This window comes from Lontra canadensis, unplaced genomic scaffold, assembly GCF_010015895.1.
Source record: "Lontra canadensis isolate GAN:19392208 unplaced genomic scaffold, GSC_riverotter_1.0 scaffold41, whole genome shotgun sequence".
NCBI classification, from domain to species: domain Eukaryota; kingdom Metazoa; phylum Chordata; class Mammalia; order Carnivora; family Mustelidae; genus Lontra; species Lontra canadensis.
In genome coordinates, this window is record NW_022631035.1 from 940,752 (window position 1) to 965,853 (window position 25,102).

The 25,102-nt window shown below is 65.5% G+C and overlaps 1 protein-coding gene across 3 annotated transcripts; it reads right to left on the minus strand.

Annotated features, from left to right (window-relative positions):
- Nucleotides 1–248: 248 nt before the first annotated feature.
- On the minus strand, nucleotides 249–24,276 carry ASPSCR1 (ASPSCR1 tether for SLC2A4, UBX domain containing). 3 transcript variants are annotated; one of them, XM_032870359.1, is made up of 16 exons: nucleotides 24,102–24,276; nucleotides 23,269–23,324; nucleotides 21,890–22,004; nucleotides 20,901–21,001; nucleotides 13,861–13,918; nucleotides 12,798–12,871; nucleotides 12,134–12,530; nucleotides 6,302–6,441; nucleotides 6,004–6,085; nucleotides 5,545–5,611; nucleotides 4,809–4,871; nucleotides 4,194–4,246; nucleotides 987–1,038; nucleotides 687–756; nucleotides 433–608; nucleotides 249–350 (listed from the first exon to the last, which is right to left on the minus strand). In XM_032870359.1, exons 1-16 carry the CDS (start codon nucleotides 24,201–24,203, stop codon nucleotides 337–339), a joined length of 1,620 nt encoding a protein of 539 aa, XP_032726250.1. In that variant the 5' UTR covers nucleotides 24,204–24,276; the 3' UTR covers nucleotides 249–336. The 3 variants fall into 3 exon arrangements, with proteins under 3 accessions (XP_032726250.1, XP_032726252.1, XP_032726251.1); XM_032870361.1 differs by lacking the exon at nucleotides 24,102–24,276 and adding an exon at nucleotides 23,737–23,937; XM_032870360.1 differs by lacking the exon at nucleotides 24,102–24,276 and adding an exon at nucleotides 23,523–23,656.
- Nucleotides 24,277–25,102: the final 826 nt, after the last annotated feature.

Genomic DNA, 25,102 nt, shown 5'->3' on the forward strand with positions numbered 1-25,102 from the left:
GGTCCCAGTGCCCTCACCTAGGGCGGCCCTGCCTACATGCAGCCCGGCTTGGGGCCTTTCTCCCGGCCTTCCTTGCACTCCCGGTAACTCCCAGTGTCAACTAGGTAAAGTTAGCGGCTTAGTGGGGACGCCTGTGCCTTTGTTCCCAAGCACGAGAACTCAGCACACAGCACCATCCAGACCAGAGGCAGGACCAATGGGCCCAGGGGACAGCGGGGACCTTTCCTGGAGAAAGGACCACAGGAGGGTCTCGAGAGCAGCTCACACCTTTATTCCCGCTCAGGGTGGGGAGGGGTCCCGCGGCTGGCACACAGGGCACGTCCAGGCTGGTGGCGCTCACCTCTTGCTGGCTGCAATTCGAGCACCAGGATGACCGGTGGGTCCCCAAGAGGTGGCCCTCCCTCCCTCCCTGCAGTGCCCCTGCTACGCTACCTGGCAGCTTCAGCCACTTGGGGACCTTCCCCAGATCCCTCCTGACTGGCTGGGCCGCTCCAGGGCTGGGTTCAGACAGGCCCACTGCCCCTGCCTCGGCCGCTGGCTCTGACTCAAGGGGCGCAGGGTCAGGGGCTGGCATCGGGGGTGGGGTTCCAGAAGCCCTGGACATGCACCTGTGGGCAAAAGGCCGGGGTACAGGATGGCTGGCATGCTAGGGCAGGGCCTCTCTGCTCCCCACTGCGGGCGCTCACCTGGCCACCAGCATGTCAGCTGCAGATGGGGAGACCGTGTGTTCCAACAGCCGAGGCTCCAGGAAGAGGCCTGCAGGACATGGAGCCCACCCTCAGGCCACAGAGACGGCCTCCCCACCACTGCTCTGCTCCAGGAGGGGATGGGGCCCAGGCAGGTGGCTGTCCTGGGAATAGGGTATCAGGCATGGGTCTCCCTCCCAGACTGGAAGGAAATCCCCTACTCTGGGGCATATGATGAGCCAGGACACTGGGCTCAGGGCTGGCCAGCCACGGTGGGCAAAGAGAAGGACCCCCACCCACCGGTTGGTTCCTCCGCTCCGAAGTGCACGAGGGCCGCAGGGAAGAGATCTGCCTGTAGGGAGAACGGGAGGCAGCTCAGGGCCCCAGGCGGGACCGTAGGTAAGCAGAAAGTCCACAGGGGATGGACAGGGTGGGCTGCACCCCTCTTTTGTGGTGGCCTCTAGGGCCACGTGTGAAGCTTGGGGCATTCACCGGGACCAGCGCTCCACTGAGGGTCACAGTCCCAGCCAGGTCCCCCCAGCTAGAGCAGCCTGCCCCAGTGGCAGCCAGGCCAGCTGGGAGACCACAGGGGTCCCTCTGGGGGCCAGCGCCAAGCACCACACAACAGGAAGCTTTTGGAACGTGTGCGCACTGCCTTCCGACGAGCTACTCTCCTGCCCTCCTGGTTCCTGGGGGAACCGGGCCTGGAAGCCCCCACCCTCAGCAGACACTGCAGAGGAGACGAAGGCGGACGCAGCGATGTGGGTGGGGGTGTGGAAAGGAAGACAGGGCAGCGTGGATCAAAGAACAGAGCATGGGGGTCTGCAGCTGCGGCCAGATGGGCTGCCTCAGGCTCAGGGCAAGTGACCAGACCTGCAGACAGCAGGGACCCTTGGCTGGCCCAGGCCCAGGCCTGGGGAGTGGGGGTGCTCCTGGAGCCAAGGGGCTTTAGAGTCCTGGGCAGGCAGGTGCTGCCCTGGTCAGCTAGCTCTGAGAGTTCGCCACCCAAGGCCCCAGAAGCCCACAGAGGAGTTCCCTGACTGCACTCCGGGCTTTGACCCGGTAGGAAGAGCTGGGGCCAGGCAGCGAGCAGCCCCGTCCACAGGAAATGCGCTGCTGCTGGGGGGGAGCCCACACCCCGTGCCGTCAGGGGCCTGGGCACTGCCTCTCCTGAGTCTCCTTCCCTGGAGGTAGTGGTGCCCAGTTCCTGCTCAGGGTGGGTCAAGGATGACGTGCCCCTAGGACACAGCAGGGGGCTAAACTCAAGGCTGCAGGCAGGGGGCCCCAGAGGCCACCACTCGTGTCTGTACCTGAGGGGGCTGGGGCTGCAAACCCTAACGCTGGCCAGAGGACCCTTGTCCTCGCCCTCAGTGGAAGGGGCAGCCACCAGGTGAACCCTTCCCCTCCGCTCTCTTAGAGAAGCTTCCAAGGCCAAGCCTAGGAACATGGGACCAAAGCCAAGGGCGGGCCAGGTCAGAAAACCCCACAGCCTGTTCTGACACCAGATCAAAGCCTTGTTCAGAGGCACTGCCGGCACCAGGGCCCTGGAGGCACCAGAAGCCAGGGAGCAGGAGGGGGACACGGGGACCGAGTGCCCAGCCCTCAGCTGACCCTCCCGGTACTGTGGCCATTCTCAGTGAGTATGAGAACGTTACGTCTGGCAGTGGAGCCTGCGGCTGTAGGGCTTCAAGCCTCGAAGGGCCCCACTGACCAGCCAGGAGTCCTCCAGGGACCCTGGGGCGCCTTCTCCTGACCCCAGCCTCCCAATAGAACAACCCCACTCGCTTGCTGATCCCTTTGGGATTCCCACCCAATAAGGGGTGATCACACAGCATGGGAGACCACCGTGACCATCAGGAGGGAGACCCTACCCTCCTGTTCAGGCCGAGGTGGCCTGCACAGGTCATGGCCGTCTTCAGGACCTGCTAAGGCTGACCCTGGACCCCACACGAGGCTGAGAGCAAGGGGGTCTGCGGGGCTCAGGACAACACCAGCACTGGCGGCAGATCGGACGGGCCCCGGGGGCTCCTGTGCCTGCCAGCAGCACCCCCACCTCCTCCCACACCCCTGTCCGCAGCCCCACCTTCCCCAGAACTCCCTCTCCTGGCCCAGTGGCCAAAAGGGGCAGCTGGGCCCCCATCCCTCACACCTACCCCAGGCTGTCACTCTCTGGAGCTCAGGACCGGCCCCCCGGCAGCCTCCCTCCCAGGCAGCCAGCAGCCAGAGCACAGCCCTGCCAGGGACATGAAAGCGGGCGGCTTCCACACCCACGCCTGCTCAGCCACACAAGGGAGGAAGGCTTCCTTCCCCGAGCCCTGCCAGCTCTCTGATCGCAGGCAGGCGGGGACGCCACCCTGCACAGAGGCCCCCGCCGCTCCAGGCGGAGCTGACAGATGAAAGGAGACAGCTGCTGGTAGCTGGGGGCAGAGTGTCACCAGGAATCAGGCTGCTGGGGCAGGAGGACAGGCAGCACCCCAGGGCTCCTCGTCAGGGCGGGACTGGGCACCAGTCCCTCTCCATCCCACAGCATCTCCTCAATGCAATGTTTATCAACAGGCCGGCCAGCGAGGAAGGGCGGGAGGAGGTGGGGCGGGATGGAGGAAGAGGCCCAGCGCCTCTGGGGCTCCTGGGGGCTGAGAAGGGGCAACTGGGGGGGTGGGGGGCAGCGCCCTGCTCCCGCCCCCCAGACTCCGTCCCTTGGTGAGCTTCCAGCCTCTGCGGGGTCTTGCCCCAAGTCCCCCACAAAGGTGGCGGCCCCAGGCAATAGGCAGATCCCCCTGCCCCAGCTCAGACCTCTGCAGGGCCTGCCAGCCACTTAACAAGGCCGGGCCTCTGGTACTAATTAAAATATCTGAGAAGACTTTGAAGGGAAACCATTAGGCCAGAGGGCTGGGGAGGCCCCAGGCGACCCTCCCAGGAGCAAAGGGACAGGACATTCTGCCTGATTCTGGAAGGCAGCCCCCAGGGGAGCACACAGAGGCACCTCACGGCACCTTCAGGGGCTCTGGGGGCGACAGGGAGTGTCGGGCAGAAGCAGACTCTAGTGGGGAGGGCGCAGCGCATATTCCCGGCAGAGGCCTCGGGGTGCAGGGGAGAGGTGAGGCAGGGAAGCAGGCGGGGCAGCAGTCGCTGCAGCCTGGGGCCAAACCAGCCTGACAACCGCCACCCCAAGGTCCTGCAGGCAGCCAGCCACCTGCAGGAGAGGCCTCTGACCCCGCCCTCGGGGGGGCCCCTCTCACCCAGACTCCAGGCCAGGGAGACCCCGGCTCAGGAAGGCTGTCAGCCGGCTGGGCAGGCCCCTCCCCGCCGGGGCAGGAAGCGAGGAGGCTGGAAAGCCCCAGCACCAGCCTCAGAGGTGCTCTGTGCCCCCGCACACCCCACCCCACCCCCCTGCCCCGTCCACCCGGCTACAAGGCGTCATTATCCTTCTGGCCGAGGCTCGCCCTCCAGAGCCAGGCCAGCGGCACCTGCACCCCCAGCCCCTGCAGCCCACCAGAGGGCCGGTACCTGAAAGAGGGTCAGCGTGGGGTCATCCAGGACAGTTTTTGGAGGAGTGATGACTGCAAAGAGAGAGTTGTCTGGGCCAGGAAGCCTTGCCCCCCAGCCCCTTGCCCACACTCCCCAGGGACACAGGCCTGAGGGGGAGGGGGAGGCCCAGAGCCCACGGCCTCAGCTGGGGTATTTCCAAGGGGCCCCCTCACCTCACAGCCCTCTGCCCACCTCTCCGCTGCAGCAAAAACCCTGGCAGGGGGCTCAGGAGTTTGGTGGTCTGGGACCAAGGAACCCCGGCCCCACACAGTTCCCCGCAAAGACGGGCAGCCTGACTCCTCCCTCCCCAGATGCCCTTGGAGGGAGAAGCTCCCAGAAGCCCGGGAGAAGGAGGCAAGGTTGGAGGCAAAGGGTGCAGGGATTCTGAGGTGGGGCAAAGACCAAGCTCCCTTCCCAGCTCCTCGGTACTTGGACTTGTCCTCAGATGCCAGTGGGGCTCCCACGGTTGGGACCAGCCCACCCCCACCATGTTGTTTCTAGGGAACGAGCTGCTTTGAGCCCCAGCTGGGAGAGGCCAGGGGTCACTGGCACCCAGACCCTCCCGGCTGCATGCAGGAGGACTGGGGAACTCACACAGGTAGAAGGGCAGCTCGGGGTCCCCCAGGTGGCTCCTCACAAAGGCCCGTAGATCCCCCACTGGAGGAGAGAGCGCAGGGTGAGCGGACAGCTCCACGGGAGGACACGGGCCACCCCAAGCCCACCCCAGGGCCGGCCCCCTCCCAGGACGGGACCAGCCGGGCCCCACGCCACACAGACCCCCATGACCCTACGGGCGCAGGAGGCCCGGCAGCGCGCCATCTCCGCCTCAGGTGGGCCACGACCCCGCTCCCACCCTCAAGCCAGACCGAGGGTCCGGGGCTGGAACCCCAAGCTCATCCCTTCTGCAGTCCTCTGAGACACCCGCCTGGCCAGGCCCCGGCCCGGCTGGAGTCTCCCTCCCTTTGTCTCTTACCCTGCCCGCGATCCAATCCTAAACTCTGCCCTGGGAGGGCCCTTGCTGTCTTGGCTTCACTGAACACCTCACTCAGAACTCGTGACACTGCTGTGTGCACTCCGGGCGGCAGCCCCAAGCCGGGGACCCCTGCTGCTGGGGGTGCCGGGCCCACCCATCCTCTGGGTACTCCTGTCTCACCCGCACCCTGAACAGGCTGCCGCAGGGGGCACCCCAGCCCCGTGCCCACCCCGACACGCTCTGCAAGCTCACGGCCCGTCCCACAGACAGCAACGAAGTCAGAAACACCCATGACCCCCGACGGCCCGGCACCTGCAGCCCCGTGGTCGGGAAGAGAAGCCCGGTGGAGCCGCTCACCTGTCTCGCTGGGGCGGAAGAAGCCTTGCAGGATGTAGCGGTCAGGAAACAGGACCCTCAGGACCACCTGGGCCACGAGGATGCCACACGTCAGCAGGAACAGCCGAAACCCAGACCGTGGCCCCCTCAGGCCCACGACGGCCAGGTCCCCCAAACCCAGCCAGAAGACGCCGGGGCTGGGGCAGGCAGGAGGACCGGCCACCCGGCCCCAGCCACCGCAGGCCTGCTCCTGGCCTGCCCGCCCCTGCCTGCCCGACACGAGGGGCTGCTCGAGCACCACCGTGCGTATTTGTAAAGACACATCGATGCCGCTTTCCGTCGTACAACGAGGCAGGATGGTCATAACGCACGGCCGTGCAGACCTCACGGGAAGTGTGGGGGACCCCAGCCGAGGGCGCGGGGACGGGGCCCACATTCCAGCAGGACACATGCCCAGACGCTCTCCCCACTTCTCCATGCCTTAGGGTAGCGCTCCAGCTTCTCCCTCCTCTGGGCCTCCCTGAAGGCCTTGGTCACCAAGGGTGCTTCTTCCAGACGCTTCCTGCAGGGGGAGGGGGTGGGAGCGTGAAAGTCTGGGGTCTCCAGGCCCAACCCGAGCAGAGGCCCCACACACCCACCCGGGCTCCGTGGGCCACCCCGCCACATAGGGACGGATGAGACAGGGGGACGAGGGGCCTGTCTGGAACCCCTGACCCTCAGACGTGCTACTGAGGACGCGGGAGCAAGGAGACGACGGAAATGCCAGTGGCACACCCACCGCTCACTCTTGAGCTGGGCCAAGCGTCTCCTCACGTCGTCCACAGTCACTTCAAAGAACTCGTCCGGCAGCTCTGCAGGCCAGGCCTGGAGCAGCTCCTCCAGGTCGGGGTGGCACACCACGGGGTCGCGATCCACTGGCTGGAGGGCAGAGGGCTCAGCTGACACAGGGCCCCTGGGCCTCACAGCTGCAGTAGCCACACAGACCCCTGAGCCAAGCGCGTACCTCACTGGCCACCCACGGGCCAAGACTGGACACCCTCCTTCCATGCCTCCTGCTCAGCCCCACGGACACAGAGACCCTCACTTGCCGGCAGGGCATGGACCCCTGGACGTGGCCCAGCCAGGCCCAGCCAGCCAGGTCCCCTCGCTACTGGGGGGCTCCAGGAGTGGACTGAGGGGCCAGCCTCCCCCAGCAGCTCCTGTGCTCACTCCGTCTCCAGGAGGGCCTCCCACTAAGAGGCGGAGGGAGCTGCCTGTTACCAGGGTCCCCCAACAGAGACAAACTCGGGGAGCAGCACCCTGCTGGAGGCCACACTGGGGCTCCCCAGGAGGGCAGGGGAAGCAATAGCCCCCAGATTAGAGCTTTGGCAGAAACCTGCCCCACAGCTGAGCTGCCCCAGCCAACCCTGTGACCACCCTGAGGACACAGAAAGGGACGCATCACTCCTAACTAGCAGTAACGATGATGAAGATGAGAGGAATCGTGAGGCAGGACTTGCTTGGCCCAAGGCGCCACCATGAGCCCCACGACCACAGGGTGGGACACCTCTAGGCACCAAGGCTGCCATGGGGCTGGGCCTGACCAGGCTGAGAAGTTCCAGCCCAGGAGGCCACCTTCTGCCCTCCGCCGCCTCCTCTCTGTACCAGGCTGTGGGCCCGGCAGGCTCTGGGAGCACCCATCCCCAGCCGACCCTCCCTCTAGCCATCCCCGCAGCCCGTCCTGCCCTGCAGCCCAGGCTCACCACCCTGGGGACTGACACACCTGGCGGGGTCTCCAGTGCTATCCCCCAGCCACACCCGAGGCCTTGACCGTCTACCCCAGCAGGCCTGAGGTCCCTGCAGTCCGGCCAGCGCCCAGCAGTCCCAGGCCTCACGAGGCAGCCCTCCCCCTGTGAAGGGAGGTAGGTTCTCACCAGGAAGCCCTCTGACCCGGAGGCACAGGGCAGAGCAGCTGCAAAGGGCTGGCCTCAGCTCCGGCCACAGGGCCCCGTAGGTGGCTGGCTGAGGCCCCCGGGGGCTGCCCGCGCGCAGCCACAAGGATCCTGCGCTGCCGCGGGCAGTCTACACCAGAGCCTTTTGTAACAAGATGCCAGGCGCCAGGCTGCCCCCCACAGCCACGGCGCCTGCATTCCAGAAGGGCCAAGAGCTGGCCTGGGCGCCTGGGGCGGGCTGCTGGGGGGAGCGAGGGCAGGACGCGGATGCGCCCAGGCTGGGAGCCGGAGCCACCGCGTTCGCTCAAGCACGAAGCCTGCAGGCTAACGCCCGGCTCGAAGGCCACCCTGTCACGGTCTCCCGCTGGGAGGACCCACCACAGGCGCACGAGTCGCCCTGAGAACCCAGCCGTCTGGTGGCGTGCGGTCCGTGGCACGGAAGGGAATCTGTGTGCTCAGACCTGGCCGGCAAAGCCAGTCCCAGGGAGCCCTGCCCACTGGTTCTCATGGTCCTCTTGGGCACTCCAGGGCCTGACCTCGGGTGGCCAGGACCGCGGGCTGCCAGCAGTGCTGGTGACCCCAAGGCCCATGGCCCGCTCCCCAGACCACTTCCAGAACGGGGGAAGGGACGCCAGCAACTGGCTGCATGCTGCTCAGGAGCCATGGACTCTCGGTCACAAAACAAAATGGACAAAATTCTTCTGGGTTTTAGATCTACTTTTGGTTCCTTCTCTCCTCCCGCCTCTCACTCTGCTCCAGAAACCTGTCTGTCACACAGAAGCTGGGAGCCAGGCCCCATGCAGGAACCAGAGGGCTGGGAAAGAGCCACCAGCAGAGCCCAGGGCCAGACCTCCTGACGTCCTGGCCCCAGGCAGGCCCTGCCCCACAGGAACAGACTGAAGCCCACGGCTGGGCTGCTAGGAAGGACCACCCAACTGCTCAGTGACGGAGAGAGGGGCCAGGCAGCTTCAGACACCTCTGCCTGGCCGTGCCCTGGAGAGCATTTCCCGGTGGAGAAGAGGGGCTGGGCTGGGGACGGGGAGGGAGCCAGGGAGGCTGGGGCCCAGCAGCCGCTAGGCTGAGCCCTGGTCCTGCTCCCGCCCGAGGCTCTGCCAGCAAACCACCCTCCTCCGCGGTTCCTTCTCCCGCCGTGCCCCGTCCCAGCAGTCACTCCGCATGGCCCCTGTCCTGGGCGGGTTCGGGGAGAGGTTTGTGGACGGAGAACAAAGCTCTAGGAGACACCTTGGGGAAAGAGAGCACATGTGGTGGCCGCCGTGAGGGAAAGCCATGGCGGAACGGAGGATGGAGGGACAGAGAGTGAGCAGGACGTCAACGGCCTTGATGCTGCCTACAAAGCGGGTGACACTGGCCAGAGCAAAGGAGGCACATGAGAGGGGCAGGAGCACGCTCTGCGGGGGACAATGGCCCAAGGCTGGACAGACACTGGACAGACACACAGCCCATTCGGAGGTGGGGACGCAGTGACCAACCGCCAGCCTGGCCGGCCTGCGGACATGCCCTGCTTCGCCAGGACGGGACGCAGGAGGGAAACCACAGGGGGCGGCCGTGGCCCCGCGCCAGGCTTAGTGCGGGCGAAGGTAAGGCCCGGCCCAGGGTGGAGAGCCGGCAGGGCCGGGCAAGCTGGGCTCTGGGCTGACACCCTCCGGCAGTGGCCGAGTGGCCCCGGGCACCCCAGGCCCCTTCTGCCGGAAGCAGCCTCGCGGCTGCTGAGGCTCACTTTCTTGACAGTAATTTTCCGGGACGTGATGACACACAGAGAAAAAAATGTAAAAGGGACTTGGGGGTGACCTCAACCTCCGATTTTCCAACGTTCCTGTGAGGGCTCCTGTTTGCCTCCCCCAATCCCAGCCCAGACCGTCCTCTGACAATGGTCTTTGGTCAAAGGGAATGTGAAGCGTTTCCCCTTGAGGCTTGGAGACTAAATGAATCCGGACACAAGGGCCGCAGGCCAAACCTCCGGAGTTACTCACCGAGCCGGCGCCCTGCGTCCTCCGCGGGGCTGAGCCAGAGGGCGAGGCCAGGCCGCACCGGCGACTACCGGGAAGGCCGGGCAGAGGAAACGGGAGGACGGGGCAGCCGCGCACCAGCCGAGGCCCCCACACGCCCAAGCGTGACCTGACCACCGCCCCTGCAGGCGAGCCATGGGAGCCCCCAAAGAACTGAAACGAGCGAACGCAGCTGGGGCGTGGGTCTCCCGGTGAAGACACACGCGCGAGGTCAGCCAGCCACCGACGGGAGAACACCCAAGTGGCGGAGCAGTGCTGGGCAGCCCACAAGTCCCATCAGGGTGGGGGCCCGAAGACAGAGCCCTCGGGCCCCGCCCAGCCCTACCCAGGAGTCCAGAGCACCTCTCCCCGAAATCCGGCCGTGGCAGAGACGGCTGGAGGGCACCTTTCGGGCCACGACCTATCTGCCCTCGGCCTCAGCGGCATCCAGACTACCTGGGTCCCTGGGGACGGCCCGAAACAGCGCATATGACAAGGACACGCTCAAACCCTGCCCTGGACCCACACACAGGGGACAGTAGGGTGTGCTCACAGGAGGGCGCTAGAAGGTGCCTCAGGACAAGAGGAAGAGGGCAGCGAGGGGCACCATTCACGGTCACTCTGACCCCCAGGTCCTGGCCAGGCTCCTCCCACCCTCACATGTCCTAAACCTGCCCACAAACCAGGCACAGGAGTGGCCAGAGACCGGGCTGACACCTGCCTACAGGCAGGGCACCGAGAAAGTCCCAGGCCCATCTCTGAGGGGCAGACCAAGCCCAGCAGGGTGAGGGGCAGGCCGGGGAGACTGCCGTCAGCCGCCTGCCCTGCCATGGGCATCAGGGCCTTTGATCAGAGACCCCCATACCGTCTGGGGGGCTGGGGAGGGGGCCCAGCTGCGCACAGGGCTGCGGGGCGGCCTCCCGGGCCGGCAGAAGGACTTCAAAGGACAGGCCAGGGGCCGCCGGGCAGCCCCCGCCTCTCCCCGCAACCCTCTCTGACGGCCAGTAAAACTACCTTCTAATAATTAACGCTTTGACATCAAAGGCAAGAGCCGTCCGGGTCTGTAAACCATCCCAGTTCTCAGCCGAGGACCTGCCTATATTTTATCCTGTCTCTTCTGACTCTTTATTTAAATCCAAAACCACACACAGGCAAAACATTAATGGGAAACTCGGAAACTCCTTTTGATTACCAAAGTGTACCTTTGAAGTTCCCCCAAAAGTTCCGTTTTGTTCCCTTCTTCCCGCCCCCGGGGGGGCTGAAAAGGGACACAAAGCAGACACCATGTGGCTGGCCAGCCCTCCGGGTGTGGGGCTGTTAGTGACAGGAGGCACGAGGCAGGCGGGCGGGGGGGTGCTCCACAACCCACCAGCTGCTGGGACGTCCAGATCAAAGGCACATGCTGCTGCTGGCCGGGCAGCCCCTCCCTGGGACCTCTCCCACCCGGGGGGCCACGGGTTCAGAGCCTGGGGACGCCCGGGGATCCCAGGCCCAGACAGGAACCACCTACGGGAGAGCGCAGCCCAGAGCCCCACCCCCACCCCCGATGTCCACAGGGCCCTCTGCAGCTTCCCAAGGGATTCGCAGAGCCGTGGCCCGACGGGGCCAGCAACCCACCAGCCATGTGCCCTGTGTCTTCAGGGTGGGAGAAGGGCCAGCCAGCCCTGGCCCCAAGCTCCAGCCCCCAAACACAGGGGTCCCCAGGAAGAGCTAGCCCGGACAGAGTCAGACCCCAACCACACAGGTCTGCTTTCAGCCACTGATTCCGGGTCCAGGTCCCAAACGGCATGAGAGCGGGGACTTTGGATGAGTCCCTCACACAGCCCCACCACTGTCTCCCCAGGACAGACCATCATGACACTTGGGACTGGCTCGCTCCCCCACCCCATCCACTTAGCCCACCAAGGGTATCCGGCGAGGGAGCAGGAAAAGGCCCTCTGAAAGGACGTGGGCTCTGTCCCACGGCCGGGCCTTCCCCACCCGCCACCCCCTAAGGTCCCTGGGCCCCAGACCCTCCAGCCTCCCCAGATGTGCAACCTGGAAGCCAGAAGGACCCCAGGAGAGACAGGACGCCAGCGGGTGTGTCTCCGCACCAAGAACAGGCTGCTCCCCTCATGAACGGAGCTCAGCTAAAACATTAGCTCTGACCCCCAGAGAAACCGTTCCCAGACAGACGGCGCCCAAACAGGATGGCTCCCTGGGAGACCGGGACGGCGCGACAGGGGGCAGTCCACCCAAAACCTCAGCAGATGCGTGAACTGCAGGCAAGGAGGCCTGCCCGGCACGCCCACTGGCTCCCAGCAGGACACAGCCCACCGGACGCAGGGACGCGGGCTCAGGAACACAGACGGCGTGGGACAAGCGAGGCCAGAGCCGCCTGCAAGTCCGAAGCCAGTCAACAGGCAGGCCCAGGCACATGGGGAGCCGGCGGCGGCTCCGGGACACCGCCTGGGACAGGAGTGTTCAGAGCAACACTGATGCTCGAGGCCGCCCCCTCCCGGCGTGACCACGCTTGCGGGGACAACCCCATCACACGCCCACCTACAATGCGGCCTCTACAAGATCCAGGCTGACAATCAGTTCCCAGAGAAGACACGTGCCCATCGCCCTGCCACACCCCCAGGCTAACCGAGGTCCGGAGGAAGGACCCCCAGCACCCAGCCTGCTTCTTACCGGCTCTGCCTCTGGCCGGGGCTCCTGGCCAGGCCTCGACTTCTTTGGCTTGGACGGGCCTCCGGGGCTGGAGAAGGACTTAGGCAGTTTGGCTGAAGGCGACATCAGAGACCTGGCCAAGCCAGAGGGGCCCCCCAGTCGCTGCCCCCCACCTGAGAAAGGAACAAAGGGGGCGGGGGCGGGCTCCTTGGAGATCTGCTTGGCTGGAGCGTCCACACGGCCGGCCCCTGAGATGTCTGCTTCGTCCTGATGGCTCACATCCCCCCGGCTGAGCCCCGCTGAATCCAGCGGGCGCAGAGGGCTGCCAGCAGCCTGGTCAGCCGACAGCGAGATGGTCGGGCTTCCCGGGGCTTTGCTCCGTGAAACCCCAGCAGAGCTGCATCGCTTCATGGCAAACCTGAGGGTGCAGACCCGGAGAGCGAGTGAACTGCCACACGGAGCACCCCTGCCTGGGTCTCCCGACCCCGCACGTGACCCTCTGGCCCCCCGAAGGCGCTGCCAGCCCCTGCCCCCCAAGCCAGCCGCTGCCGCACAGACCCCCGGGGAATGGGCAGCCATCAGGCCAGGGCCCCAGATCGAGGGGACAGGGCCACAGTGGGGGGGTGCACATTTTCTCTGCCACTCTTCCCTGTTTGCCACTCGACGGGACTCTGAGGCCCCCCACCTGATGATGGCGCTGCCCCCTGTGAGGCCAAGGGACTTGAGTGTCGTGGCCTGCAAGGAGGCTCTGCCAGTCACCTGTGAGGAGGGAACAGGACACACGGCTGACCCCTCGTGGACAGCATCCCCCACCCGGCTGCCCAGGACAAGGGCACCTCCCGCTGGCTCCCTCCACCTACTCGGTCACCACTGGCCCCACAGGGGCTCCCAGCCAGCCCCTGGGGGACACCAGCTCCCAGCAGGCTTGGGTCCCGCTTCCTGAAGCCCGACCAGTCCCCGAGCGTTTGCTGGCTGGTCGGCAGCCGCCTCCCCGCCCTCACCCCAGCTGTGGTCCGGGCAGGCACGGCTCAGGCCCGAGTTAGCTACATGTGGCCTGCTGGCCACCTCTGCGGGCTGACCCAACCATAAGGGCCTCCATCCAGGCCGAGGTGCCCGAGGTCCAGCGCCTGTCTCCTCTGGGGAAGATGTGTCCCCCTGCACCCCCCACAGACAGCCCTGGGACCCCTGCCCCTCATAGGCCGTGCTGGGGAACCTTGAGTGGGGATGGGCAGGGGAGCAGATCCCATCCACACCAGGGCCCCTCGGGGACAGCGGCCACCCAGGGCCAGGGAAGGATGCTTGGCCAGGGTCAGAACAAAAAGCCCCTGTGAGCCAGGGGACCCAGCGCCAGGAGGGTCGCCCGTCACAGGCAGGCGGGGACGGACTACACCCGCACCGTGCTGCACTCAGTTTTGAAAAAGATCAAAACAAGGAGCAGAGCAAATATTTATTAAAATGAAACCACTTTTGTGACTCTCAGGCTCTGAGAGACGCCGGGAAAACAAACAACGCGTCGGGGAGGTTTGGGGAGCGGCCCGGGCGGCCCGCGGTTAGCGCCAACGGAGCCGGCACTCTGCTTTTTTCCATGAAACACATCACGCTTTCAGAGCCTGTCTCCCAGGCCGCTGCTTTGAAGGCCGGTCTGAGAGAGTGAATTTTCCAGATTGGAAAGCAGGGCCGGGCTGTGTGGTGACTTGGGGGCGGGCGTTGGGGCCGGGCCGGGCAGGCGGGCTGGGCCGCTCACCTACCTCATCCCTCATGTACACACAGACCGGGCTGGCCTCGCTCGGCTGCTCCAGGCACTCCCTGCGGGGGGAGCAGAGGAAAGCTCACAGGCCAGCCGTGGGAGCCCCCCACCCCGGAGCACCCCCAGGGCAGCCCGGCAGGACAGTGCGGCTAGGTCCACTCTGGCCCCCTCAAGGCCACCAGGAGGAGACAGCTAGCCGCTGGTGGGGAGCCACCTGCCCGAAGGCCCTGGGGGTGTTTCCCAGCTCCCGGCTCAGAAGAGACCGGCCACCTGCCAGACACATCTGGGCTCACGGTCCGCGAGGGGCTCATGGTCCACTGCGGGGGGTCAACTATGAGAAAGAAGCCCGGAGCTCTGGGCTTCTACCGCAAGCCATGCCCCAAGAGCGCTGCTGACCCCCGAAGGGCCGGGAGCAGCTCGGGGCTGGCACCCATCAAGTGGACTCCAGAGAGAGGCCACAAGCACGTGAACCCAGGTCCGGGCCAGGGGCAGAGAGCACTGGTCTTCGAGCTGCATGCGGGCACGTCGGCCCGCGGCCTGCACCCAGGGCACCCACTGCCATCCTGCACGCAGCCGGGATGCAGGATGGCAGTGATGTCCCCCAGCATCAGACCCTCACGCCCAGGTGGCCAAGCAGCATAAGGCAGAGGGCTCCCTACCGCCGCCCAAACCCGCGTCACCGAGAAGCCGTCAAAGCAGAGACTGTGGCGGGCATGGGTGTCAGCGTGGCCGTGCGTACACCCCAGCCGCCGTCACGCACAGGCTGGGCACCAGGGCAACACGGGGGCAGACGGACCAGAAACCACGAACGCTCCACATGCTCCACACAGATGGCAGCGGGCGTCCTCCCCTCGTAAGCGGGACCCCCAGGCAGAAGGAAAGAGCCCCCCAGAGAGGCAGCTGGAGAGACAGGCGTGCGGGTGTACACGCATGTGTGCACACACACACACGCACACACCTGCCCCCAGACATGCCTGTGCAACACGGGACCCCAACTCCTGCGGCGTGGCCCCACGCTGACCGTGAGGTTCCCGGGTGCAGGCCACCCGAGGCCTGGCTTTGGCCCTTCAACTGCTGGTGCCAGAGCAAGAGGACATTCCCATCTGGGTTTCCTATCACATCGCTGCAACATCGGGCCCCGCAAACGCCAGTTCAAGACCACACCTACAGTGCCCCATCTGGTCCCCTCCTCCAAGCAGGGCTGGCTGGAGTGGGAGGCCGGGAGTGACGGCAGGCCACGCAGTGAGGCCCCACCAGCGCCCGGAGCTCAACACGCAGACATGACCAGACCAGAAGACCGGCAGCTGAGCTAGAGACCAGAAGCAACCGGGCCCCCAGCTGCCCATGGACACTCCGGATGTACCCCGGCCCCGAGACCTGGGATCCAATCCCTGGCCTGACTCAGCGTGGTGTTTCTCCTCTTTCTCCTGTTTGCTTCCAGGCTCTGCGTTTGCTGCCCAGAGCAGAGAACCCCAATCCAGAGCCAGCTACTGCGACCCGCGAGGGAGGGGCGGCCCTGCTCCCACCCCAGCCCGGCCAGCCCTGCTGCCTCCCACCAACCCCCCAGGGAAGGTGGGGGCCCCTCGGCTAACAGCCCCCCGTGGAGCTCACCCCATGCTCTGCTCACACCCGTGCCTACAATGCAGCTGCCCCCAGGCAAGGCTGCCGGCATGCACCAGAGCAAAGCAGGGGGGCTGGCCACGGGAAGGGTGATCTTGCAGGCACAGCGGGGCCAGGGGTGCCCACCAAGACCACAGGCCTCAGGAAAACAGAGGACCCCAAAAGGGATCCCCAGCCCACACACTCTTCTTACTGAAGACCAGACAGAGGAAAAGTGAAGGGACCTCAGCCGACGGAGATGTGCCCAGCCAACAAGGTCCTGGGGCAGAGAGGAAGGGAGGGGGTCCTGGAGCCGCTTGGACTCAGGAACCTGGCCGGCCACACGCTGGCCATGCTGACACCCAGCCCACCCGAGGGAGCCCTCTCTGCACTCACAGGACCTCTGGCTGGGCACACTTTCTCCAAGTCTGGCTCCGGGTACCTGATGTCCCCACAAATTACAAACGGGGGCGGGGGGGGGGGGCGGCGGAGCCCAGGGAAGGCCTGCCTGCCTCTGTGCCCTCGAGGCCCCTGGACATCAAAGCCAGCCCGTCTTTGATGTGCGGCTCCCCAGAGGGATCGGGTTCCCTGTGTGGGGATCTGAGGGCAGGCCTGTAAACAAGCCAGGGGAGGGGCAGCTGCAATGGCTTCCAGACCTTCCCGGCCAATGAGCAGAGATCTCCCTCCAATACAGCAGACCGGGATGGTCCAGAGCTTTGGCCTGGCACTCCCTGCAACAGAGACCCCAGCAAAGCCCCGAGACTCTTGGAGGGGGCTGGGCCAGGGGCCTCCTGAAGGCGAGCCCGGTGCCCGACTTACTCCCATGCCCCAGGCCCAGGCAGAGCCGCAGGCAACCCTCGAGGCCCGGCCTGGTGCGGGGGGCCTCTGTGGGCGCCTGCCCGCCCCTCGTCAGATGCTGCCCCAGACCCGCAGGATGACGCCAGCTCTGTCCAAGGCCAGCAAACCCGCTCCTCTGGTTGGGCCAGAGCCCAGTGGGCACGGCCAGGCAGGGCAGACATGCTGTTGCCATTGGCTTCATGGACGTTCTTCACTCACCACGAACGTGCTGGCACCACGGGCAGGAGACGTCCGTCCAACCAGGGCCGGCTCCCGGCAGGGCACTGTGCTGGGGCACAAGCCAGGTATCCGGAGACCCTATTTACCTCACCTCCTTGGGCCTGACCAAGCCAGGCAGGTACAAACATGGGTGTTGCCAACACAAACCCAGTGCCACCGCATTCCCCACGTCAGCACAAAAGGGACAAAACCCAACCCAAACAACAGGGCTGGGTTTCAGGCACAGTGGCCACTAGAAGGCCCAACTCGGGCAAGGCCACATCCCAAGGGGCCAGGCAATGCATACCCCAACACAGAGATGAGGTGAGGGCCGGAAGGAGCCACGGGGTCCCTCCTCCAGGGTGGATGGGGCAGGGGTGGTTTCAAGAGGGAAATTTCCTTTCCTTCCCAAGGAAGGACGGAGGCAGTGGCCAAGAACTCTGACACCCTCCTTAGTGTAACCCCGGGCTGTTCCCCAAGTTCACAGTAGCCCCCCTGCAGTCCACTGTGCCCCGGGGTCACACAACACTGAGGGAACCACGCACACAGCCTGCCCTTCCCAGCGACATTCAAAGCCGTTTCCTACCAGTGCGACAGACGGTGCTGAGAGCACAGGCTCAGCCACGAAGCCCGGCGGGGAGCAGAGGGACCCCAGGCACCGGGTAGCAGCCTGGGAGTCGCAGGCCTGGAGCCCCTCTCCCTGGGGCTCTCCCTGCCTCAGAGAGCTGAGAAGTGAGGAGGACTGGCCAGTCCGTTCGGAGGCTGGCACTGTCTGCGGCGGCCCCCAGTCCCGTGTGGGCACGGGACTGTAGCTATAGCCCACGGGGAGACCAGTCCGAGAGTGAGACACGCCAGATTTCAATGGCCTCCGTCCGACAGGGAATGTAAAAATACCTCGTTTTCCTGTGGATCACATGTTCAAAGCCCAGCGATCTGGACACACGGGGTCAAGTCCTTCAAAGTCCTAAGATTAACTGCACCTGTTCTCACCGTTCTTTTGATGTGGCTGCCCGAAAACTCGGAATCACCTCCGTGGCCCACATGTGTGGCACAGGTGGCATGTCCAGTGGCCAGTTAGCTGATCCAGATGCTGGTGGGCAGGGCAGGGCCACCGTGCAAAAGAGCTGCCCCCCTGGCCAGCAGTGGCTCCCAGAAGCCATGCTCCCTCCGCCAGAGTCCCAGCAAGCAGAGCACACCGCTGCCCTTGGACACGGACCTCCGCCAGAGAGCACCGGCGAGGAGAACCGGCCCCCCTGCTCATCCCACTCTGTGCAGACCTGGAATTCCCAGAGTCGCCGGCCTCCACCGGAGTCCACGGGCGTCAACCCCTACGAGGGTCTGTCGGGGGCCACGCATGGGTCCACGTCCACAGTGTCCCTACCTGGCGGGCCACCCCCGCATGGCTCCAGTGTGCATCACCAGCTAATTGGGCACGGGGCCGGGACCCAGGGATGACGCTGCCACCTGTCCCCCCTCACGTGAACCCGGCTCTGTGGTTAGTGAACGCCAGCTCCCGAGAGGTGCGCAGAACCTCAGAGACCAGGCTCAGCGCGGGGCCTCTCTGCTGGCCTCGCCTTCTGCCCCTAGAAGCTGGTCAGCAGGGACCCGGGGGCCCGGTCAGGCAGCTGGACGGTCTGTTCCTGCTCTCCGCGGGGCTGGTGGCACACGGCGGGCGCAGCCGCACATCGCAGCCATGGACAGGTGCTGGGAGCGCAACGCAGAGAGGACACAGCCTGCTCTGGACACCACGAAGGACAGCCACGCGACGCATGTTCGTGGATGCCCCACTGCCAACTCCAACCGCCCAGCTCCTCCCGGGGCGAGCTCCCACCTCCCCAGAGCCGTCCCCATCCCACTCAGCTCCCTAAACCCCATTGGCAGCTTCCCCTCCCAAGAGGCCGGTCTACCGTTTCCTCCTCTGCTTCCGTCCCCCAGCTGGCCAGGCACCAGGTCCTGCGTGTTGCCACGGGAGACGCTGATTCCTTTAGGATTTCAGTTTCCAGGGGCGCCTGGGGGGCTCAGTTGGTTGAGCGTCTGCCTTCAGCTCAGGTCATGATCCTGGAGCCCCAAGATCGAGTCCCGCACCAGGCTCCCTACTCAGCGGGGGGCTGCTTCTCCCTCTGACCCTCCCCGTCATGCTCTCGCTCTCTCATTCTCTCTCTCTCAAATAAATAAATAAAATCTTAAACAAACAGAAATATTTCAGTTTCCAGTGCGGTTTGTTTTGCTCTCCTCCTGGCGGACCCCGTCTGCCCTTCAGTGGTGCGGTCTCAGCGGCATCCTCAGACCACGCACAAGGGGCAAACGTGTGACCTTTCAGGCCCGGAACTGGCTTTGTCCATCCTCATGCTCACAGGTACCTCGACGGAGAGATAGTTCTAGAACAAACACTAGAAGACACCGATCAGCCAGCTTCCCGGCGCCGCGGCCCTCCTGCAGGCCTGCCCCGTGTCTGAGCATGAAGCACGGACCCTTCCACCCCAGCTCCCGCTGCTGCACAGTGGGGGGGGTCGGTCAGGCACAGCGGAGGATCGAGCAGCCACAGGCCCGGGTGTGTGTGCCGAAGCTCATGAGTCTGAGTGCCCGCTGTCCTGCTCGCTTGCCTGTGGGAGCCGCTGGGGGAGGGGACACGCTCATGTAATCTCCCGTTCTTGAAACAGCACCTCAGTCCAGAGAGCCCTGGGCACTGCCTCCAGGACCAGCAGCACAACGCAGGAGGGGAGCTAAGGCCCCCTGCCTGCTCTGCCTCCTCTATCACCCATCTTCCCCTCCTGCCTCCTTGCCGAGCCATCGCCCACCCCACCCTCGATCTGGCACGCCACTGCCTGGGCTCTGAGTCGTAGCTTCATGAAGTCCTTCAGTGTTGGTCTAGTCGCCTTTTAGAAGGAGGATGAATGACACACTCCGTTCCATGAACTCTTCCTGTTCTTCGTTTTTGCCGCGGGGCCCTTACGCCTGCCGTCCCCTTGACCCAGAAAGCTCCTTCCCAGATCCTGATGCTGCTGCTCCCGAGCCCTCCCCGCCGAACCACCCAGGAAATGCTGCCCTGTCGCCTCCCAGGGCGCCCTCCCTTCTTCTCTGTGACATCTCCGGGTGGCTCTGTGCACCTGCCTATCTGCTTCGGAACCCATCTCGGTGAGCTCGGTGAGGCAGCCCTGCCTGTGCTGAGTGGTCCTGATGAAAGAGGGACAGACAGACACAGCCACTGAGGGCAGACACCCGTGGCCCCGGAGCCGAGCTCTGACCAGCACCTCCTCCCCTGGATGTCCCATCCTCTTCTGAAAATAAGGGTGCCAGAAGCGCAGCCTCGCCCAGCCAACAGGAATTCCGCCCAGGTCAGACAACAGGCACCAGCAGCAGCACAGGGAGGCCATCACTGCCACCGATCAGCGAAGCAGGAGTGCCCAGGGAGCACGCGGAGGCTGGCGGAGGGGAAGCAGCCCTGGCTGCCGGGGCCCAGGCTCGGGGGAGCAGAAGGTAGCCACCTGGTCTGGGCCCAGCAGCCTCGGCAGCCACATCACTAAAAGGACCGGCACATCAGAAATGGGAAGAGAAGCCCCAGTGGGACAGCTCAGGTCGGGGGGAAGGGGAGGCAAGAATCGGCTGCAGGGACCACACAAGCCACGGTCAGACCAACAGGGGCTGTCTTGTGGTGAGGCTCTGTCCCCAGGAGAGCCCTACCTGGAGGCCCCCTGTGCACAGACACGCCTCAGGGCCAAGCCCGTTTTCAGGACTGGACACACATTCACCCGCCCTATCCTCACATCATCTGCGGGAGCCCCCTAGATGGCTGGCGGGTGGCCCCGGGTCACACACAGAGTACCACACCCTCCCACGGCCCTTCCACGGTCGCGAGTGGACGAAGACCTCTGAGCCAAAATGAAAGACCAAAAAGCAAAGTACCACCACTCTGACACATTCAAAAAGAACATTTACACCGTTAACTACCAGATGAAAATTGACACGCCGAACGCCACTAAGATTTTCTCTTTAAACAGGACATGGTTCCACGATAAGGAAGTTTTATACCCAAACCCCTGGTCCACTGAGGAGCCCAGAGCCCCCTGTCCCCCTCACCGCTAACCGAGCCCCCCATGATGACAGAAGCATGGCTCTGCCCTTCCAGGAGGACACGGACGGCACCACGGTCATGACAGGAAGCTCAGCAAGAAAGATGAGCTGCAGGTGGCCACACCCACTGGGGCAGCAAACGGACCGGCGGCCCCCTCACCATGAAACCAGTCCCCTCACCAGGACCACAGAGCCCAAGAGGCGCGGCCTCAGGCCACGGCAAGCCTCAGGGCTGTGGCTCCGGACCAGGCCCCTGGCCCAGCAGCACCCGCAGCACAGCGGGGCAGAGCCCGGAACCGGCTCACCGGCGCTCACCTGGTCTGTGCAAAATGGCTGAGCAGCTCCCAGAGCGTCTGGCCCGAGCAGAAAGTGTCTTGCAACCGAGAGCCGTCGTCCAGCTGCAGAGCGATGCGAACCTGAGGGGTGCGGGCGCAGGACACCAGTCAGGAAGGAAAGCGGCCGTCCTGCCCCGGACCCACGTCCGCGTCTCAGGCACAGGTAAGAGAGCCCTGTCCCTCCGGGCTGCCGGGATCGCGTGGGCGTATGGGAAGCCGCCCCGAACGCTGCAAACGTCTGTCGCCACGCTGGAAGCTGCCGGACTTGGGGCCGGCCCGTCGCGCAGCAACAGACGAGGAGCGCGCACCCCCCAAGTTCTCTCCGCGGACCAGCTCCGGGCATGACAGCTACCTCTGTAAGTGGGGACGGGGGTCTACCTCTCCCGTCCCTCTGCTGCATGACAGGCACATCAGGGCACGCATGCTCAGAGCCCGGGGGCGAGCGTGTGTCCGACACCCACCAGCACCGCCCCCGGCCCCACTATGGCCGTCTCCACCCGTGATAACCGTGGGGTCGTCCGCCTCAGTCTCCAGAACCTAAGAGTCACTGATCTGGTGAAGAGCCACAGGCCACAGTCAGACTCGGGCCACGATCCGGGCAAGGCCTGGGAGGTCCAGGGTGAAGCCCGGGCCCCTGGGCCACCGTCCTCCCCAAACGAGGCCACATGCAACATCCCACGGGACTCTGCAGGCTCCAGACAATTCCACGAGCACAATCATCAGGCCGGCAAGCGCTGCTGACAGACACAGCGCTAGCTAGCTCACCCGAGAGACAAACCCCGAACGAAGACTGAGAAGGCTCACTTCCCATCCACAGCTGACCCCGGACGGCGTGGGGCGTGGGGACACGGGCCTCACTGGCACACCGCCCTCCATTTACCCTAACACTCCTGTGACGCGGCCTCCCGCGGCCCAAACAGCCTGAAGGAAAGAGCCAGAGGCAGCACCCGCCCCCTGAGAGCCGCCTACCGTGTTCTCGGGGCCCTCGCGGCTCCGGGAGATGGGTACCATCTCCAGCTTGGCATTGTTGGGCAGGTTGGCGAATCTCCACTGGAGAGAGAGGTCAAGCACATTCCTTTGAAACCTGCAAAACAGGCCATAGCTCATGGGCTGCTGACACAGCCCGGTGATCACACGGTGCTGGCACAGCCCCACTAGGAGCAGGGGCCCCGGCAGTGCCCCCGGCTGCGGGACAGCAGTACAGCCTGCAAGCCAGCCGGGACACAGTGGGCCCCCATCTGCAGCGGGTCTTCGAATGAACAAGAGAATGACGACTGACTCAGCTTTGAGCGTACAAGGAAAGAGCAAGAAGGAGAAACCAGAAACGGGTCACCGTCTGGGGCAGACCAAGGGGCTGTCCACCCCCACCAGGCGTAAAGCAGCAATATGCCCAAGTCCAGGCTCAAAAAATAAAACACACCCAGGGGTACTAAGGGCGTGCACCTGGCTCTGCTCAGAGGTTCTCACCTGACTCTGGCAGGTGGGGGGATTGGCAGGGGTACAGAAAGAGCAAAAGGCTCAGTGACAGCATGGCAGGGGACAGCCAGTATGGAGCACAGCCCCAGGATTCTCAGTGGCAGCATGGGTGAGGCCCAGGAAAGCAAGCGCCCGCACGAAGGGCCCCTCTCGTCCCTGACGTGAAGACAGCCACACCATCACGACATGAGGCTAAGGCGAAAAGTTCTCAGGTGGAACTGAAACCCAAACCCGACCAAAGCAGGGTTCTGGCCCTTTTGTAGTTTCAGACCACTTGGGAATCCGATGGAAACCCCCTCTCTAGAAAAACGCCCGCACACGGAGACCCACGCGTGTAACTCCGAGGCCGCGAGGCCACCCAACCCGCCCCCAGCTTGCAGGGGTTTTCCTGTTTCTGCAAGACCACGTCCTCTTGCTCTCAGAGCCCCACCAGGAACTTACACAACCAAATGCACAAAAACCCTCTGCGGAGACCCCTAGAAAAGACATATCCACATCCTAACCCCAGAACCGGGAATGGGGCCTCACTTGAAAATAAGGGCTTGGCAGCTGTAACTGAGTTAAGGATCTGGAGATGAGGTCATCCTGGACTGGGGTGGGCCCTAAATCCAATGAGAAGTGTCCTTATAGGAGACAGAAGAGGAAACGACACGCAACAGAGAGGGAGAAGGCCACGTGAGGAAGAGGTAGAAGCTGAGGGCAGCCACCAGCAGGTGGGAGAGATGACGGAGGCTCCTCTCCTAGTCTTGCCAGCAGCGTGGCCCTGCCCATGCCTTGACTTTGGGCTTCTGTGAGAAAATGAACGAGTTGGCTTAAGGCCCCAGGCAGAGCGCTGGGCAGGGGTGGACAGACTTGGACCCTAGCAAACTCACTTCAGATCGTATTCGCTGGGGTTGAAGTCCTGTCGCCGGCATGTGTCCTCCAGAACCTAGGAGTCAGACCACAGGCTCGTGAGCCACTGTGTCGGGCCGGCCGCTGGGCTGGCAGGCACACAGTCCCTCTGCGTGAACTAACGGGCTGTCCACTCGACAGGCCTACACCCCTCCCTTGCAACGCCTGTTCACCGCGCCCCGGCACCGGGCCTGCCCCCCGGCACCGGGCCTGCGGGGCAACCCCCACCACACACCTCTCGCTACGCACGGGGCCCCTCCGCCGGCTGCGCGTCACCGTCCTCCCCACGAGCCGCGGCACAGACGGCCCCCGCCCCCGGGCCCCGCGAGCACGCGGCTCAGGCCGCCAGCGCCCCACGCTGGGGACTGCGCCCCACGCTGGGGACTGCTCCCCACCCGGCCTGCACAGCGGGGCCCGGGGCGCCTCCTGCGGCGGCGACTGCCCCGCACCGAACGCACGAGTGACTCAGCAGGTCAGTTTCCAGGCGCCACGGCCGCACGCCCGGGGACACCGGGCCGGGGACACGGCTCGGGGCTCCGCCGCCGACTCTGTGGGGCGGAAGGAGGTGCCGCGCCCGGACTCCCGCCAGCCCGACCCCAGCCCCGCAGCGACCCGCAGAGCCCCTGAACCCCGAGCCCGGCGCGGAAGGGGGCGGGCCCGTCGCGCCAGGAGGCCGCTCATTGGCCGCCGCTGGTCCCGCCCCCTCAAGCCCCGCCCCGCGCCCCCCCTCCGGCCCCAACCGCAGGCGCGGGCCCGGCGCCGCCCGCCCGCCCGCAGCTCTCCCGGCCGCAGCCACCGCCCGCCGCCGCCGCACCTGCAACAGCACGGTGCTCGGCGTCACCTTCACCGTGTGGCGCCGTCCGTTCGGGGCCAGCACCGACACCGCGGAGCCCCCTCCGCCTGCCGGGGCCGCCATCTTTCGCTCACGTGACCCGCCGCCGCCAGGCCGGCGTCAAACCACTTTCTCGCTAACAGCCGGGACGCACAGCCACGCGGTGGCGGGGCGGGGCCTGAGGGGGCGGAGCTCGCGCGTGCTTCCGGGCCCGCCGCGGCGTCCGGGCCCCGCCCCCGAGGTCCGGGCCCCGCCCCCGAATCGGGCCCGCGCCAGGGCGCGTTCGCCGAGCTGCCGAGAGCTCTTAGCCCGCGTGGTCCGGCACCAACACCCCAACGGGCGCCTCGTGGCTGCGGGCCGCGAGCTCGCGTGGCCTGGGCTCCGGGTCCCCGCCCGGCCACCACGCCTCGCCGGCCTGCGCCTCTCTCGCCCTTCGGCCCCGGCTCCAGCGCCCGCCGACCTGCCCCTCCTTCCTGCCCACTGTCCCCAAGTCCCCCGCGGTCACTCCGCCTGCAGCCCTGGGGGGTGGCGTGAAGGTCAGGGACCGGCTCGGGGTAAAGGCCGGCCAGAGGCTCCAGACCAAAGAGAGGGCATTGGGTGAAAGTCCGAGACCAGCGCTCTACAGGCTCCGTGCCGGGCTCGCATTCACCACCAGCGGTACCCTGAGCCAGGATGTGTCCCCCATCCCAGCCCACCGCAGGGGAGTCTGTGGAAGGTCGGGAGAATGGGCGCGTGGGATCCTTCCACCCCTCCTGTGTGGGTGCTGTCCCACCTTCATGGGGGTGACCCACCCACCTCTTGCGTACCCACATGCGGACCAACACAGACCTCTGCATGCATATGTAGGGAAACTGAGGAAGCTCCAGGGACCCTCCTCATAGTCTGGCCTCAGAGTCCAGGATCCAGGCAGCAGTGCAATGCTCAGTGGGACCTGAGTGTCCCAGGGAGCCCTCTCACCATCAGTGAGCCCCTCCCCCGAGGCC

Coding starts and splice junctions, on each gene's coding strand:
- ASPSCR1 (XM_032870359.1), bottom strand. CDS start 24,203: ATGGCGGCCCCGGCAGGCGGAGGGGGCTCCGCGGTGTCGGTGCTGGCC. Junction 13,919..20,900: donor AGCCATTTTGCACAGACCAG/GTGAGCGCCGGT, acceptor CTCCCCCCGCAG/GGAGTGCCTGGAGCAGCCGA. Junction 5,612..6,003: donor AGCTGGAGCGCTACCCTAAG/GCATGGAGAAGT, acceptor CTCGTGGCCCAG/GTGGTCCTGAGGGTCCTGTT.